The sequence below is a fragment of the Spea bombifrons genome, chromosome 1 (genome assembly GCF_027358695.1).
Source record: "Spea bombifrons isolate aSpeBom1 chromosome 1, aSpeBom1.2.pri, whole genome shotgun sequence".
NCBI classification, from domain to species: Eukaryota; Metazoa; Chordata; class Amphibia; order Anura; family Pelobatidae; genus Spea; species Spea bombifrons.
Window position 1 is genome coordinate 17,052,606 of NC_071087.1, and position 20,076 is coordinate 17,072,681.

General features: G+C 40.0%; 1 protein-coding gene across 1 annotated transcript in view; it reads right to left on the reverse strand.

Moving 5' to 3' along the window:
- PPARGC1A (PPARG coactivator 1 alpha) overlaps positions 1–19,222 on the reverse strand; it is a 39,194-nt gene extending 19,972 nt beyond the window's left edge. Inside the window, exons 1-2 of the mRNA XM_053458332.1 lie at positions 19,022–19,222; positions 15,127–15,306 (exon numbers count right to left, since the gene is read on the reverse strand). Of these exons, the coding sequence (XP_053314307.1) occupies positions 15,127–15,306; positions 19,022–19,069 (228 nt within the window). The 5' untranslated portion in view covers positions 19,070–19,222. The remainder of the gene's footprint in view (positions 1–15,126; positions 15,307–19,021) is intronic.
- Positions 19,223–20,076: the final 854 nt, after the last annotated feature.

Here is a 20,076-nt window from a genome sequence, read left to right on the forward strand (position 1 = left end):
TAATTATCCCAAATTGCTATTTAAATAGAAATAAATTTACGAGCTACTGAGGGACGGATGTGCGCTAATTTCTGAAAAACAAATTCATCAATAGGTGGGGAAAGGAAACAGAGCTAATAACTCTTTACAAAGAAGCAACTATAAACTAGGGGAATTAGGGCCAGGGTTCCTGTGCCTTTAAGTAGCGGCTGGACTACAAGTCCCATGATGCTCCATCTGCCGAACCATAGGTGACAACCTAGAGTACTTGCAGCTAAGATCAAAATACTTTTAGTTTCTGGATCATTGGATTTCTTTTTCCACCAAAGCTGGAGGGTCACAGGTTTCAGGTCAATGACTTTGCTGAAGAAATGGTTCATGGGTATACTGTAATTCAGAACAACGTGCCGAAGACAATTCGTTTGGAAGCCAGGGACTGAATTATTTTGGATCTAAAACACACCAATCCACACGTGAAATATTTCACACAAAAAGTTCATTTGTACAATAAAGCAAATGTAATGTAAAACCTAGTAAAATAGTAAATGTAATGAAAATAGAAAATACACATAATACATAAAAATGTATCCTCCTAATTAAAATGTATATTTTTATCATTAGTGGGCGAGAACGGTCTGACGGTAAAAGCTCCAGAACCAATGAGATCTCACAGCTCCCAAAGTGAAAAACGAGTGTAAAAAAGTCACAAGATTAGTAAAATTGTATCAATGTATTGTACTAGTTTATCGAAACAATGCGGCTATCGTATGCAAAGTACATATGAAGGTTTGGACGAAATTTCTCTTAAATACCCTATTATGACCTACAAGACAAATCTGTAAGATATTTTCTAAAAATAAATAACACTTTTTTTAATTCGTGGATGTGAAGTCTCCAGTTTTCAGCATTTCATACATTTTAGAATTACATTTTTCTATAAGATTTCAGCCTACAGATTTTGTGTGTGTGTGTATCAACAATTGGATGAATGGCTTAGAAGTGGGATACGAGGACTCTGCGTTCAGGGGCACACCAGTGCAGATTTTGGGATCCTCTTCACTCTTTGGATAAGGAGTAGAGGACATTCGTTTTGAAGCTTGAGTTCCCTTTTGTTTCTGTAATCATGGTAACTATAGATGTATTTTTAGGTGGCAATGAGTAATGACCCACGGAGCGCCCACAATAGACCTGTAAGTATTTACGGCAGAGCGGTGATTACCCAACACATTTTTCAGGAGGCGCTTTAAATGAGTTCTCATCCGAGGTGGAAACGAGCTTCATGGCAATGCCAGATGAGTTTTACACCGGCTGTAAATTAGATTCTTTACATGGGAATGGAGGCAGCCAGCAATTAATTTCCCTCTACTGATCACTGGAGGACACGCAACTCATTGACAGAATATGAAAGTGGACCCTCCAGCGGAGAGTGGAACTGGTTTCCAAAACCCATTAAGACACGAGCCGTTTCAAAGACCATGCGGCGGAACACGGCGCAATACTCGATTTTTATGTAGACTCAATGATGAACGCTGCCGTGTAATCAGCCCAAATCCCAACAAAACTAATAAGACATGTCTCTCAATGCCATATCCAATATATTTATTATCAATTATTTATAGAGCACCACTATGTATAACAGGGTACAAATAATTGTTTCGTGCATCCCAAATCATCATGAAAAATCCATGGCTTCTAGATTAATTTTCTTGTAGCTGAGTGTTCTACGTACTCAAACATATTTTAATATTTTATCAGAGGGCATTTTTTTTTTGTATATAAACTCAAAACCTCTGTGGTTGTACAACAAATAGTATATAAATAGACATGCCTGCGATAGGTAAGGCAGCTTCGGAAAATGGCTTTGAGGACAAGAGAATTGGATAAAATATATTGCTTTCATTCTAAATAATAGATTAGGAAGTCAATCCACTCGCATCCTTTGATATGAATTAGACTGCTTGGCTTTGGCAAATATAGAAAAAAAAAACCTCTATCCTTTACAGCTTTTCACGTGTGTTCAATAGCTTTATGGTGTCAGACATTTGCATCCACTTATCCTTCGAGGTCTGCCTTCAGAATATGAGTCTTGGAGACAAACAGTGAAATATGGTCCCTATAAAGCTGTTCCTTGGGGACAATGCTATAAAAAGAGATTCAGAAAGAACTGAAATGAAATATAGAAGATGTCAGATGAAGTTATTGACATAGAGATGAATAACAGGAGTTATGATTTTAGGTCTCAGGTACTGCTTGCCAGACAGATGGTTCATCAAAGCAGCTGATGCTAAAACCGCATTCTCAGTGCTGGGATCACTGACAGTCCATATTTATGAATCAGGCCCGGTAGGAATAGAGGGATATGGGACAAGGGACATGACAGAGGTAGGAAATCAATAGACGGCTTTACATAAGTCAGCCGATGCATTAGTTAATTGGTGAATACTAAAAAAAACATAGCAATGCATATCGAGCTCTAGACCACAAACAAGGAGGACCTTCACATAGTCCTCAACTGGAAGGGGAAATGGTCTTACATCACGTGCACGTGTCAAAACATTCTAAAAAAAAATCTGAAAATACATTTTCATAATGCTAAGGGATATTTGCCGGCCATTGGAAATCCAGTCCCTACTGCCGAACATCTTTAATACCAAGAAATGGTATATGTCTGTACATGTCCTAAAGAGGCTCCATCTCACTCAAGATAAAATCATAATTGAATCCTGCGCCGATAACCATTTGCCTCTCATGTTATTATTTTTCTTTAATGTTATTCAGATTTATAGTTTCCAGCTCTGACATCACATTAGCCTCCAACGTGGGCAAAAGCCGTGGCACGTCATAAAAATTTTTCCATTTCCCATGATCTATCAAAGAACACAGAAATCCATCTAAAAGCCCCAGAAAGAAGGTTTTCACGCACTTTTTGTTTAGAAGAGCGGAGGAAGTGATTGGTTTTATTGGTATTTAATTGTAAAAATTGTGATGTTGCGCGTAGGTGTAAAACCTGAGAACTGGCAATTATCTAACAATATAAATATTAAATATTCGAGAAATAACGAGTAAGTTTCTCTGACTCTGGAACCATTAGGATGGGGTAACATAAACTGACATCCCCATATAGCTTATTTTAAGAAACCAGACCAGGGCAAACATTTCATGTGACTGGAAGCTATATGGGGCCACATCGCTTGAACAACATAGCCACATTTAGAATGACTTTTTTTAAGAGCTGCTCTTTACTTTGTGAACAAATACCACGGAGAGCATTTTCTGTGACATAACAAAGGCTTGGTGACCCACGTCCAGACGTATACATCCTAGCGCTATTCTACTCCGTGTACAAAAACCTTGTCAACATAAAAAATGGGCTCCATAAAATCACATTGGATTTACAGAGATGTCTCCCACCGGATGCAGGTCACCTTGTAGCTTCTAGACCCAAGAGGCCTGTAGGCCAAATACAGCTGGAAGAAAGTAATCTAACACATACGGCTTTCCAAATATCTCATTACTGTTTGTTAAAAGGTCTATGTAAAGGTTAGTCGGCCTGATGTGACGGATTTGTTTTGTAGGGTTACATAGGTTATTCAAAAGTATTTGAGGTTCGCCAATAGTTGTCTTACAAGAGCAGTTCTGCTCAACGGATATATGATTTTTTTTTTTTATCATTTACACCTAATCTTAAAAAAAGTGTCCATTAAACGTCATAGAAAACAGATTAGACTAGCACTCCAATAGAAGTTTTATCACCGCCACAAAGAATTTTTATGCTTTGCCACAATGGCCATAAAGAACCATTCACCTTTTTTTAAGTCAATTAGCGATTAGAATTTTCTTGTGTAAACTTCATATCTTGTTCGTCCTTGACACTTGCCGTGTTTTATTGTAAACGAGAAAAAAAAAAAAAAGAAAAGAAAGAAATCTCTAGGAACCGGCTATCGCAAAGCTAACTGAATTAACAAACCACCGATAAGATATTGTTCTTCTGGTGCCAGAGAGTTTGGTTGTAGTCCCAATATGAAAAATTTATGGTAATTGAAACCAGTGAATCTTTAGAAATGCAGTCAATTTGATTCAGTATCAAAAGGTCACTCTTTTCAATTTCTACTTGATGCTGAGAGCAATATTGAGAAAACACCTGAAAGCAAATGATCTTATCAGTCTCCAGCCCTTAACATTTACTGACTGCGTAAAGTAATTTGCTGATTAGTAAATAAATGCATTACCTACAGCCAGATGATTTCTGCGAGATTGGGATCACCAAGGGTAGGATGTCTCAACAAAACAACTTGACTTTGGAAAAGTATTAATGAATACTGCGTTTTTGCCACCAGATGATCAAATACTGTTGAATAATTGAATTATCATATGTGTTTAAAAAAAGTCAGGACATTCTCCAAACATGTAAATTGACTACATCAGCCATTTTTTCTAGGGTATCAATCACATCCCCCCCCATCATGTTGCCAACCAGTCGTTGTAAAGCGCTGGCCTACAGTGCATCCCTTCCAACAGTCCCAGTTTACATTGGATAGTCCTGGTTTTCAGGCACTTTCCTTCTTCCCCGGGTAGCTGCCCCACTGTCCCACTTTTGCGGCCAAAGGGGCTTGGGGAGATGCTCATCTTTGTTCCATTTCGGCTTCCATGTGATATCCTTGTGACGTGGTAGAACCAATGATTTTGATGATTGCACATGGCATGGATCAGAGAGGTGGACCGTTGCGCCCAAAGTCTTCTAAAATGGTCCTCAATCACACAATGTGTTATGAACCAGTATTAGTATAAAGCAGATTCCATTCATAGAATGTTTAAGCTCAGCATAAACCATGCATTAAACTATTTCACTCATTGGGTGACCTTCATACGTTTATTTACACTGTGTGATTTCAGTGTAGACAAACACACGCGTACACACAATCTACGGCGATACGCACACGCTTTGCAAATCATGCGCGGAAATGCAGATTCCAGTTTCATATTATTTAAGGGGGTTTTTTTTGTTTGTTTTTTAAATTCCTGTACCTTTCCGATAACAGTTTGGCCAAGCCCTCCGTCAGCTACAAGGCTATGTGCCAGCTTATTGCTTTCCCACACTAGAACTGTCAGGATTCCACAAGGCAGTAGACTTCTACAAAGCAAATCCGAGAGGTGGACGAAATTGTTTAATAACTGTGAGACTCACTGACTCTCAGAACCTGGCAGGATTTGGGACATGATGACTGCGGTATGACTGCACACGGAAGAGAAACAATAAACATACAAAACATGGAAAATTACAATATTACAGAATGGCGAAACATGGGATACAAAACAATAATGGAAATTTATTCTAAAATAGTTATGTCCCGATAAGAGGATGACATTAAATAAATAAATTCAACGCATTAAATTTTAACACAAAGTTCATGGCCCCAGTTTGGCACGTATAGGAGTCATTAAGCCGACTCTTATAATAATAGAATACAATCCAACCTTACATGCTTTTGCTATATCTGATAGTTTTTTCTAGCTAACCTTATCTGTTAAATTAAACATTATATGGGCTGTGTGAATATATCCATTATTGGCTGAGGATGCTAAGAGTTTATATGTTTATGGTAAGAGGGCTGACTAGTTGACTATTACATTACCAAGTATTATATATATATATATTATATATATATATACACACATATACACACACATATATACTGTTCTATAGGTATCTGTTATATATTGTTTCTTGCACAAAGGGCTCTGGTTGTCTGAACTACCCGGGGCTGCCTGAACTAAATAAATGTCTCCAATAATGATCCATGAATGGCTTATTTAATATATCTGCCTTGTAATATGGAAGTCAGGCAGCTTATTAGCTTAGTCTGTAAGGCCAGGTTGGTGAAAGGCTCTTACTGAAGCTTACCCTCGGCCTATAAATAGCAGGCACTAGAGAATTATCTTAAATACTACAAAACTTGTTCAACCCAGTGGATGCAGATAACTGGCATATGCTTCCATTTTTGGTAATTGCTGCGCTTTTTATAGTTCTGATTCACTTAGCTATTTTCTCGTTATCTTTCTCTAAATGTCCACCTTTTTGGCAGACTCGGTGTTGCAGGAGGGGGTGATTCATCTCACCCCCCCCCCCAAACACTGCAGTTTCTGGGGGAAAAAGGAACGTTCTTAAATTAAAAGGTCAGGATTAACACATACCACAGTCACCCTACAGGGAAGCATGCAGGGATTTCTGATTATCTTTAACCCTTTGAAGTACCTTAAATCACAATCCTAGAATGTCAAGGTTTCTTCTTTTTTTTTTTAACCCTTTGCCGCACACACACCTTTTTGATACAAAACCGAGTCAAGATCCACGCGATCTACTTGTCTTCACTGAAAATCTATGGTGTGGCTAAAAAAAAACAAAAAAGTCAAACCAATCCTCGTAATTATGTAACATTATCCGGAGAAACACACCAGTAACACTTCAGTAATCCTTTGCATTTGCTCCGCATCCAGAGATCTTAAAACACGGCTGTACATTCCGAATGCAAGAATAGCAAAGGAACCAACATTGTGTCTGATCATCTCAAACTCATAAATCGCTCCATAAATTTAACCTGTCACGGGCGGCGTGAGCGACACGCTTGCCTTCTGCAGTATGCAGCTCAGATGTTCCGTATTTTTAGGTTCAGCCGGTCTTCAACACTCTACATAATACCCCACGTGATAACACATTTGTAACGCCTATTTCTCATCATCATTGCAAAATGATTATTATTACTCAACGTCATTTTTTTTACAGTTTAGGTGCCATTACCTGTTTTTCTACACCGAATGATGTATTCATGTTGCCCGCATGCTCGTAGGGCCTAAGAAAAATTCCTTAGACAAACCGCACAGAATAACCTTATCGATTTCAAAGAGCTCCTTCAAAATAGCCTTGAATATGGCAACTGCTATCAGAAATCATTCATGAGTCTGTCGGAGAAGTCCCAATCCCTCTTCTGTAGCAGAGGTCAGCTATGTACCAGGGGTCGGAGTGTGAACAAGAACAAACTGCAGAGAATCTGTCATCTACTGGCATTTACCCTTTAGTACACAGATAGCATTTCTGTGCCGGCATTTTTCCACAACATCACATGGTTTATCAGCGTTCCGGGCCAGCTGCCCCATCAAGCGTTTCGGAAATCACAAGCTCCCTAACGTTGCTAACCGACTATCCCTGCAATCATATTTAGGTCCTGATGGGAGGTTGTGGGCTTTGCCATTAAACTGATGAAGCCGTGATATGTATATATGCTATGCTTTTCCAAAACTCTTACACCACAACAGAAATTATTGAGGTCAGTCTCCAACATCGGTGTTGGATAGGTCCACCAGAGTCATATGTATCAACACGATGACGGCACGGCCAGTCCCTAACCAAACAGCACCTTAGTCATGAAGCCTTTTTATCTGTTAACACACAGAATATACTTCTCCTGCTCGTCCTCCACGCATTGTTGAGCCTTTAGGAAGTACAAGACCTACATCTACATTTTGGGGACATATTCTGGGTTAAGGCGAGTTGCTTGATAATATGACCATAGTGGGCGACCAGATGACTTGGAATACAAGACTAGTTGCTGATAGAAAGCAAAATTCATTAAAATATTTTTGTTTCTGTACATAACTCACAAATACCCGGGCCAAAACATGTGGCAGTCACAGATTTTACGTTCCGTAGATTTTTTGTTTGTTTGTTTTGCAACTACCCCAGTCGTTCATTAAATCAGTCCCGATGTGATGGCACCTTGGCCATTATCAGCGGCCCTAATAAACTTTATCAGTTAGCTTTGCAAAGGTGTATTGATTTCTAATATAATGACACAGCATATATACACACACACACATAAAAATAACTAAAAGGTAAAAAAAAAAAAAATTTTAACCATTTGTTGGTAATCGATGCCCCTAAAAGGCCATACATATCAAAGACTGATACAGAAAAGCTTTTGTATTCAAACAATTAGCCGTATTCCTTCCTCGAGACTATAAATCACTAAAGGGAACACGCATAGGAGAAGTTCAAATATTAAAAATAACTCAATTTCTCCTCGTTACCTCCATAATACTGTGATATTCGGTGCAGGGCTCAACGGTCTCCGAACTGTGTCCGTTCATGTAGCTCAGAACAGAAATCAGTCGCTAAACGCATTAAACCTACCCGGAATGTGCAATTGCAGTGTAGACAAGTATGAGATACACATCTGTAAGTTTAATTAAGAACTACAGAACCATTATATTTTGATGACAGGTGTTAAACAGACCAGAGTGAACAAATTCCTCTTGGGCTGATGAGATTTTAATGATTCGGACGACCAGAGGAGGTGACTTATCCACTACCGAAGCTCAAACAGTCGTTCTATTTGGGGGGGGGGTTAAATCTGTTCTTCGTCTTCAAAAAAGTGACGCATTGCCAAGAGATTCTGCAGCAGCTGCTCCATGTACCATTTAACCAGAGACTTTGTTATCTTACGTCCTCTTTGGAACTACATTGCACTGTACCACGCTGCAGAATAGGTTGGCATTTTCAACTGATAAAGCGTGAAGGTTTCTGCTATCTATGCCAGAAAGGATCATTTGCCACTCATACAAAAAGCTGTCAGCCAACAAGCTGTTTGCTGATAAATGAAAACATGTTTCAATGGCAAATTAAAGCGTCTGTTGTCCAACTATCATTATTTACCCTAGTTACGGTTTAGGTAAAATAACGCTCCTCCTGTACGACGGGCCGGGATGCGGCTCCGTTCTTGTGGCAAGTTGACAACACACAATTTCACGCTCGCTGAACTGTCCCGTGTTACAGATAGACTGACGAAGTTACGAAGGTTTTACCGGTATGAACATGAACCCGTATATGTATTTAGGGAAAATGGTTGGAAGGGTGTGAATTTACAGCCAGGTTTCTTTCCCACGCTGCTGAAGACCAAACGCCGGCTTAAGAAAGAGCCGCCTCGCTAAAACAGATGTGCAGGGAGGCCGAAATGGATTTACGATGACCCACGTGAAGAAAGGCCATCGCACTTTTATCTCCGAACGTCCCTGTGGCAGCTGACTCTAGTTTGTATTTAGAAGTGCGACGGTGTCAAGAACATGCTGTACCCCGAGAACGTTGCCTTTTGATTCTAAAAAAAAATGTGTTTTGTTTCATAGACGTGAAATAACGTTTTCGTTTTTTTTTTTTTGTTTTCCGTGGAAAAAAAGAAAAAAAAACGAAACCATTGCACAAAGATCCGATTTACTAAAGAGGACCTGTGCCGGGTATTACGTAAAGAGACAGAGAGTACTATAAACCTTGTCCTTTGTAGACGAAGAGTTGGCAGGTACGACGGAATGTCCGTGTAACTGGATTGAACTGAAAGATTGTTCGTAGCGGCCTGATCATGTGCTCGCAACTGGCACGGAGCCACGCAAGGCATCATACAGTACGAGCTGTCAACGTAATTGTCTTATTCTTTCTCCTGCTAATACGTACATTTTTGTCCACCTAATCTTTTAGCGTCGGCTTGATCAAGGACAGGCGAGAAGGTTGTAGTCAATGTCAAAAGTTATTTGGTGGAAGACATAAGGAAACATTTAGAGATTGCTGGAAGGACAATCCCAATATTGAGCCCCTTTATCTTGGGGGAGAAGTAAAAAAAAAAAAAATCACCACTTTCTTTGACAGGGTAATTTATTTGAAGGATAGACTGGCTCTGCTGGATGGAATTCTATAACAAAAAGTATGGTCGTATTGACATAATCCTTCATTTGGAATGCATAAAGCCTGCCAGATCTGGTTTGCGATTTGTCACATGTTAGCCCATTTAGATTTTTCACAGGTCTGGTTAATTTTTGACTACAGCCACGAGACAGAAGACAAGGACACTAATAGGTTAAAGATGGCAGCTATACTGAAAAATGGATTGTTTAAAACCATTCGGTACAAAGTAAGGAAAGACGAATGATCCTTTATTTTCTTTGTCTGATTTTACCCCGATTTGATGCCCAAAAGGGTATCCCTTACTATACAATAAAGTCCCATTTGGTACATATTAAGGTTAACCATACATTCAGACATTTTTATGGCCATAAGCATTTTTTACGGCCAAGTTAAGCTCTTTTTTTATTAGTCTTGTAAAGTACAATACCTTGACTTGGCATCAGCTTTGTTTGTTATATAGAACTGTACAAATCGTAGTGCTATGTGTCACCTGAACCTGCACTAGCATTAACTAATCCCATCAACACAGCTCTTGGGGGTCTTGGCGATTCTAACCGTGGCATGCTTTTGGACCTCAGAATATATGAGAATGGGCCAAGCCATCTCATTTTGATTTGTGAACGTTGTTGTTACGCAGATACAGGCGACCTGGAACCGGAAACCACTTCTGGCTGCTGCCGAGAGCACTGATCCTAGGAGCATGGAGTTGGGGATACGATGGGACTCTTGCGTCTTTAACCCTTTCCAAGATTGTTTTGTTTCTATTATCGGTACACGTAGGGCCATGGGGGTCATATTCTCTTAGAATCTGGCGTAGCTAGAATATAGCTTCAGTTCTCATGATTCTTTGCCAACTTCTGGAGACCATGGCAGCGAATACTCAACCGCAGCTGGACCAGCACCTCGGCCATCCTCGGTGAGACGGCCGCTGCAGGCTACAATTCCCATCATGTTCAGCGCACGTCTAATCTGCAAGCTCCGCAAACATCTATACACATGGCCATTTTTCCAAGAATGTCTTTGGTTTTACAAGACATAATTCCAAAGATCATTACCATGAACGAAAAACAACAACTCCAGGAAAACGTGTTTGTACCTTGAACTCAGTGTAACAAAACAGAAGAAAGCGCAAGGGATATAACTACTCTGCACGATTATCCTGCTGTGATTACGATGCATTTGCAGGCCTAATGAGTTGAATGTAGCATTATTATCCTATCCAAGTCATTCAAAAAATAAAAAAAACAATTAAAAAAAAAATTATAAATTTATATATATATATATATAAATATATATATATATATATATATATATATATATATATATATATATATATATACACATATATAAAAAAAAGAGCACATGCAACCTGGCAGGTTCACCTCCCTGAACTCATCTGCAAACACAAAAGGTTAGTAAATGAACCTCCATAAATCCCGTGATACTCAGTCGAAAGTTGCCTTTTATTGATCTAAAGCTAACAGATTACACTGAGCATTTAAAAAGTGTTTTATCCTTTACAAGGGCTAATAATACGTAACAAAGTTCTAGTAACAGATTGATGTGTTTATTAAAGAATCCCCGACCAATCGACCTTTTAAATTTAAATTGTAATCGCTAATTAAAATGCACCATTTACAAATATTTCTTGAATATGTTTGGTTTCGGACCTTGCCGAACAGACACCTTTTTATACATCGTTCAGGGCGTGAAGTAGAAACGTGAGCAGAGTATGTAACGATGATAAATCATGCTGATTTGGCATTGAAGGGCACACGCCATCAACAATTCAGCTATGATGACTTTTTCCTCGCGATTGTGTCTCCTTGAACTACCTGCCTGAGGCATTTGGCTATGCGGGATTTAAAAAAAAAAAAAAAAAAAATTCTATGGAGGTTTAAGTTGAGTGAAAATCCATTAAAACTAGTCACAAGGCCGGCAAAGAAAACACTGGTAGTTGTGTAAAAATCAGGCCAAGTCACTTTTTACGCAAGATCTGGTAATTCATTAATCAGCCGAGTCTGCAAAACTTCGAGAAAAAACTGGAACGTTCACAGAAAAAGAAATCATCAGGTTCTGCGTAAACTGCATTGATAAAATCACGATTTCGTAATACTAATGAAAAAAAAATCTCAGCCCCGGCTCTAAACTTGTTTGATGAGTTAAAGGAGTCATTTCGTCTTTTTTGGGGGGGGGCAATTCATACGCGGAGTGTTGTCACGGCTCTTAGAAGGGAACAGCTGAAGTCACGTTGGGCCGTTTCAAGCAGTGGCAGAACAGTTTCCGCTTCTCGCCCGCGTTCCGCGTTCCGTGAGCCGGGCATCACTGCTCAGTTATGTAAATGCCCGATCTCCGAAACGCAGCTGCCGGGAAACGCTCAGACGCTCTCTGGCAGAACTATGGATGCAAAGTCGTGGATTTAGATTGGATTCCTAAGTGAGAAGACTTGTGAGTAATGTTGACTCAGCACCCTGCAGCGAGACTGATTACAGGGTGACACCTGCTGGTTGACAAAATAACAATGCCACAAACTTCTCTTTTGGGGGGGGGGGGCAAAATGTTCTCCCCATCACAGGGCCAGTTTAACCCTTTTAAATCTTACGTTAAGCTTACGGCAAGTTTACCGTTATCTATTGTATGAGAAAAATACTGCAGTGCTGCAACTGCTGTTCAGCAAGCATTAGGTGGGTAAAAGGATGATAGGAGTTGTAGTCCCCGACAGCAAAAGCTCCAGAACTTGCCCAGCCATGCTAGTGTGCACTGTGCTACTGAATTGTAAGTTTTGTTTCTGTTATCCCAAATGATGTACGACTTGTTATATCTTGCCCACTGTACCGCACTGCAGAGTATGATGGCGCTATATAAATCAATAAATACTAATAATGGTGAACACTGATCCGAGTCGACACAAGACGGAACGCCTGAAGATTCCCCATCCGTTGTCCAGGAATTTGCAGGTTCAGGGCTAGCGCTGCATCAGGACCATAGCAGTGAAAGAATGATGTCATCACTCACGTTTAGTAATGTTTAACTCACAAAATGTGACATATTTCAAAAAAATATAAAAGCCCCAACTATGTTGCCTATTATGTTCACTGGTTAATAGAGGAGCTATTATTTGTATTCAAGGCCAACAGACTCTGCTATGAGGACCTCATCTACACATTTCTTACGCAATTTGTAGTATACTAAATGCAGCACTTTGCACTTATATATGTGAAAAACACAAGGGCTAATATTAACTAAAAAGAAAAAAAAAAAAAGACTAAGTCTAAGATTGTACTCCACCAACATTTCAAAAGTGCACCTGTAACAAAGATAACCTTTGTATATTACCCAACTATATATTTTTGTCAAACGTTGCAGGCTCGGTGGCGAACGCACAGACAATGTACCTGTTGTCAGTATACCTGCATGTCTGCGTCTTGTGACTTTATTACTTTTTTTTTCTTGAAATGCAGCCAGCCACAAAAATGTATTCCATTCAATAGTCTCTGGTATCAACTGGCCTCCTACTAGTTAAGGCTGGTGTTGAATAGGTGCAGCAGGAGGCAGCAAGCCCTACGGAGATATGCATGTGACTTGACCTAACAAGACCGGAGTTAACCCCTTCCGGGCGCCAAGGGAACTGTATTACGCACACATTTCCACGTCTAGCAAAATCATAAGGACAGTAGGTTATATGATATTTCATTTAATAGTTAAAAAGTGTGTTTTTCAGGGGAAAAGAACAAAACAAAAATGTTTATTAAACAGCAAAAGTGGGAAAGCCAAAGTGGGATAAAAACTTTTTAAATCACCCGATTCCATGGATTATATAGCCAAATATAAGTTGCCTTTTTCTAAGACTTAATTCCACATTTTCCTCTGCCACGTGCAGGCACTATACTCAGAAACCAGCCCGGCATTCCAAGTTGCCTCGAAAAGATCAGCTACTCTGTTAAACAGTCAGTAACACAAGAGTTAAAAAAAAAAAAAAAAGTAATTGTTGCCAAGTTTAGTGAAGGCTTTTCCATCAACTAGCTGCTGTAACCTAAGTAAGGCATGTGACTAGGCCTCTGTCCTACTCGTGTTCTTGGTTTTTCATTCCAGTGTAAAGTTACACTCACAAAGGAAGCATTGGTGAAGTTCAAGGGCAACAATTGCGGCAGCTGTCTTCCAAGGCATTCTCCTTTGGACATGAAAGTAGGCCCTATCTGTCACTGTCTCCAAAGACGATCCTCTTCCCTCGCAATTTAGAGTCTGAGGCATAAATCAATAAAATCATTTTCGGCCAATATCCGATGACCTTATGCCTACAGTGACTAACCTCCAATCAAGGTCTGGGTTTCAATGGAAACAGTGATGTTCTAGAGCACAGCATCTCCTCACCATTGTTGAAGGACAAGTCAGATTAGGTCGGTCCAAAATTGAAACTTAAGGAAAGGATGCTGACCCGCCATAACTTGTATGCTAATTGTAAGTTAATGCTTCAGAGGCGAGAAGGGAACATTTATAAATAGGCGAGCCAAATTGAGAAGTGCTTGCCACGATGACCACAGTACGTTTATCAGTTTATGTAAAAAGACTGCCATATACATATAAGCCCCAAAGTTTCACACCCTCCTATCCTTTCAAGGTGTATGCTGGTTCTTAGACACAAAATGTGTGCTTAAAGAGAAAAAAAAGTCACAAATATCTAGGTATGTGGAACATAACTGTGACATCATAACAGATTTGGCACATCAACCAAAAGCAGAGTAAGTCCCTTCAGCATTGTCCAAAATGTTAAACCAGACCCAAACAGGAAACTGTTTATTTCAATATACAAGCCAATCATGACTGTATAACATATAGTATAATATAATCTGGGTGATCTACAACACACAGAAAAATTATATTCCTTCTACAAAAATATACAAACTGCCTACTAAAATGATTGCTTTCTCAAAAGAATACCTTTGAGTGCAAAAGATCTCAAAAACACAAAGTTCTGACATTACCCAATACTTACCCAAAACAAGTCAAATGTCTTCCAAATGTAATTTTGCTCACTAAAGAAATGCTACCAGAAACCCAACTGGAAAGTGTCACAAAGCCAAAAGTCTACCTGGTTCCCCCCAACACTCGAACGTACCGTGCACCTACGTTTTCCAATAATCTCTGTGTGACCCTTAATAAATTACAGTAAGGTTGTTAATTGCTGAAACGAGCGTGCCTTGTATCTCAGGAGGCATCTTCTAGACCAGGGGTGTCCAACCTGCGGCACTCCAGCTGCTGCAGGACTACATCTCCCATAATGCTCCTTCAGCTCAACGGCTGGCAGAGGAGTATGGGAGATGTAGTCCTGGAGCAGCTGGAAGGCCACAGGTTGGACACCCTTGTCCTAGACTGATAAACAATGTTAGGAACATGAAGGTTCTTAGCGTAGACAATTGTCATACCTCAAATATATCCGCTGATTCGTTGCTGTACTGACTGGAAATGTTTTCGGATTGGTCACTGTACCACTTTAGCCCTCCCAGGAAGCTGTCAGCATCCAAATCATTCACATCAAGTTCAGAAAGATCAAGTTCCGGTAAATCTGGGCAAAGGGGCTGGTCTTCCCCAACCAGGGCTGCGCACTGCAAGAAATAGAACAGATGTGTAAGTTTTAGGAATTTATTAACTGTAGTAACATGTGATCTGAATTAAGCTTTCATCGACTATTTTTTTGTGTGTGTGACTTGGCCATCAAGGTTACTCTACGATTAAAGAGGATTGGAAGACTTCCAGATTAAGCAATTTTTCTGCCATACTTTGGTCATCAAAATGTCTTTCTAAGATATGGCACGCAGCCACATTCCATAAACACACAAGCAAGGGTCATTCCAAACACCGTTACAATGGTATTTAAATTTTGGATAGCACGTCATTAGTTGTCAACCGCGTACAGTCCTATCATGTAAGTAGCCGGCGGTGAATAATACCCTGTGATGTTTTTTTTTCTTCTTCTCGGTAATCAGATTACAAGACCTAGTAAGCATGAGAGAAAGTGGAGTCCATAAATCAATTGCAGTTGTCTTTCCTGGATAAAGGTAATTAAAATAGATGCTATGGTCATATCCAACTAGGCTAGGCTGCTTATCTTAGACACATGTTAAGGAATATATCTTCAGCGTGTATAAAAATGTCAAACACCACCAATGAAAAAAATTATATAAAAAAATGTTTTTTTAAAATAATTTCTAACAGTGAGGCCTAAATGAATATGTAATTGATGTTGATTAGAGATGAAAAACACTCTGCCAACGTTGATATAAAAACAATGATCTTAATGCCAGTTTTATCATTTTAATGGGACTCCACCTGTTGTTAAGCAGGGTCAGCATTCTACTAGTAGCGGTCCATGGCCAATTTTTATGAGTGTCTTTTTTATTTACAAAAGTACTTTAGAGAGGCGCACATTAGCTAATACAATGTATCGGGTGTGACAAATACTTTTGACCAGGAACCTTCCATTATGGCCTGAAGAAGCCAGCCTTAGATGGGGACCTCTTGTGTCCAATATCCTTAATTCTTGTTGGCTAAAGCCCCCAGCAACTGGCACATTAGAGCTCGCCCGCTCAACGCATCAATTACTATTACAGAACGCACCGATCATTTACATTGGCCCATCCGGCAGATGCCAAGCATCACGCCGCTAACGCCCCATCACTGAGATATGCAGTCCGCTGCGTGTCTGTAACAGGTGCTTAGCAATTTCCCCAGCAGCTCCGAAAGGCCCGTGTATTCCCATCCCAGCCCAGTCATCACCTAGAAGATCTAAGAACCTTCTAAACAATTATTGTGCATTCTTTTCATCTAACCCGGGTCTGTCCCTCGTTGTTGAGGAGTGAAATAATAAATTAGCTAAACAGCCCGAGTAATAACAATAAAAAAAAATTGCAATTACTTTTAAAATCCCTATTAGATTTTGCATGGATTTTCTTTCTACTGCTGGTGGTCAAGGGCCAAAGGGCCCAGGGTGAAGCGTCACATTTTAGTTAACCCCTCCAATCCCAAATAGCCAATTGAACTCATACAAGGATGGGTTCAATATATATATACACACAACTGTTTCATATAAAACATATCGCAATTGTGTCCCATGAAATAGCTTTGTTGATCTTTGCAGTCGGCTCGTACATCTACCTTATTAAAATGTGGGCCCTTATTAATTGGAGCATCAGTCTGTCCAGTTTGGGAAGCAGACATTGCATTTCTCAGCAAGTGAAGACGTCCCTGTTTTTGTTTTTGTTTTTTTTAATCTTTCAGACCCCCCCCCCTTCTTACAATGCTTAACCCTCTGGGTGCCATATGTGATTGCAACACTCTGCATAAAAACAAGCCACCGGCTCTGAAAGCCATGTGCTGTTCATTCTGGTTTGGCGCTCAAGGGTTTATGAATTTGCTAAGATTGCTAAGCTATCAAAAAAAAAAAAAAAAACAGCAAGAGGCAAAAACATGTCATCGCACACAGAAGGAGTGTGTAAGCCTGGTGGCACGAGGAGTTAATCTGCACCACATAAAGTATGCCAGAGGGGGGGGAATCCTCCCAAACCCTAGGATACATAACCTCTGGTGATCCAGCTGCTGTGGACTACAACTCCCATCAGGCTGCCTGAGCTGCAGGGAGGGCATCGAGTGCCTATCCATGCTAGCGATCATAAGTTAAAGAGCAGTTGATAAGAGACACGCAGTCACTGGTTTACAAAAATAAATCTTCAATATTTCCGCGCAAGCTGCTTCTCAATCAGCTCTTAGCAGCATCAGGAATAATGCATGATGGAAAAAAAAAAAGGATACAGCAGCTGAGAGCCACACCAGGAGCCAGAGAGCAGCCCACAAGATTCGCCGGCTACTCAAAAACAATTAGGAGTTGGGAGCCACAGAGCCATCCACTCGCGAGCTTACTTATTACGGAATTATGTACATTAAATGGGAATTGCATGCGCTTGGCATATCACACACTCGCAACATACAAGAGAAATGGCTTTACTCTGTGTGAAGCATAACGAATGAAATAATAACAACAACCGGCCATCATATATAAACATATATAGCATACACGTATACGTATGGATTTATATAGGCATATCTATACATATATTTACGGTATTTATATCTATAGATGTGTATATACTCACACACAGACTGTATACACACACACACTGATTAGGATTTCAATAGAGCACTCTTTATTATGTTAAACCTTGCGTTCCATTATAATTATTGCAACAAAGTTTCATTACTTTTATGTTCCATAATAAAGCTTCCGATCCATATAGTGAAAACACACAGAATACTGGAAGGATGTTTTTACTCCAGGGGCCAGCACAGAAACTGCTTGTTTTATTATATATATATATATATATATATATATATATATATATATATATATATATATATATATATATATAAATTGTAGCCAGCAGATGTATATGTTGATACACAGCCACCGATTTGACACATGCGGCAGCATTTTGCACAGATCCTATACATTCTAGTCTGCTTTTATTACAATAGCACTGAATTACGTGAAGAGATAAACAGCTGATCGCCACCTACCACTGGATGATAAATAGATCTATTACAGGGACCACAGGTAGATGCTTGCATAGAGAATAATAATAATAACAATAATAATACTACTAATAATAATAATAATAAAATAATAATGCACATATTAGCTCACTATATGCAGTGGGATTTAAGGGATTGCCATCCAATGTGCAGCATGCAGGATCCAAGTATGCAAGCAGTAATAAGTGAGATTATTTTAAGTTAATTGTCATATAAATAGGCATGGCAGGGTGCCAAGCAGGCCACTGGAAAGACTTCAGACACTGATTCATATCAATATCGTGGAGCATACATATTGCATGTGACTACAGAGACAGCCAAAGGCACATGCAAATACTTTCCAACTGCAACAGACACCGATGACAGCAGCTAATCTTTGACTCCCAACATCGTACAAGTAAAACCTTTTAAAATAGCCATTTCCAAGCACTTCAGATAACGTTCAGACTTTCTCCCCTGGCTGATTTAGCCTTTCATTATTTTTTGTTATATATATAATTATTATTTTGTTTTTATTTTTTTTTGCAAGGTGATCTATTTAAAATATATTAAAAAAATAAAATAAAAATAAATGAAACGTCACAATAATAATACAAATGTAAAATTCTTAAATGCAAAGCCAAAAACAAAAAAAAAAAAAATGAAATAATAAAGCAAAAAAAAAAATTGGAAAAGGAAAAAATAATATTTTAAGAATAGGATAATAAAGCAAAAGCTGTGCATTCGGCAACTCACCTCTATGTCACTCCAAACAGAGTCCTGGTTGGACATCTCCCACGCCATCCAGCCCCTGAATGACGGCAGTAAGTAAACCTTTGGAACTACAATCCCCAGTCGCGCACAGAGATCGCACTCATGCAGGCTGCTAGCCCCTTACTGAGGCTGAACTGAAGGCACCTGTCTTACTACTGTTCCCAGTCACGTGACGCGGCTATTAAAGGAGGCTGGTCTGTCCCTCTCCCAGCCCTCTCCGAGAGCCGCTGCGAGAAGTGACGTCACGGGCAAGGCAGCCCCAGTTCCTATGGAACGAATTCTCCCTGGCTGCTGTTAACCTCTTCGCTGCCCGCGCGTCATTCCTTGTCGCAATGCAAGCTGTGCACAACAGGAGGCTTATTTCCTCCTCCCCCCCATTAGAGAGAAGGTGATAGATAAGTGGAACCAGGTCCCAGCTGAAGTGGTAGAGGTTAACACAGTGAGGGAGTGTAAACACGCGTGGGGTAGACGTGAAGCCATCCTGAATCTAAGATGAGACTTATGACTCATTAATGTTTTTACATCAGAAAAACCGGCAAGCTGAATGGATTCCGTTCCCATGTTAACCCCCTTCGCACCGGCGTGAGCAGCAGCTTGTTAGGCACTGGAGATCTAAATGGTTTCCTGCCTTTTATCCTGCGAATGAATATTGTTAGTCGCGCTTCCACGGTGCATACAGGTAGAGAGACAGACGTGGAGGAAAATAATAAACGCTCAGGGATTTGGCTCATTAGCTGCTGTAGAACCTCTTGGGAAAGAACGCTTTCCATCTCCAACTCGCACTACGGAAAAAAGGCTTCATAAACCGGTGACGGCTCCTATACCCGTGAGCTTTCTGGGGTGGCCCAACCAGTCCGGACTTTACCCACCGTGGGATTAATGTGCTACCAGCACTGGCCGGCTCCTGATTGCCCAGGCGACACAAGCCTCCAGCAACACACATTGATTAAAATGAGATTTGAGTACAACCACCCCTGCCCCCTCTCTCCCTCCGCGAGAACGCTGCCATATATTAACTACAATCCCTAAAATCTTTT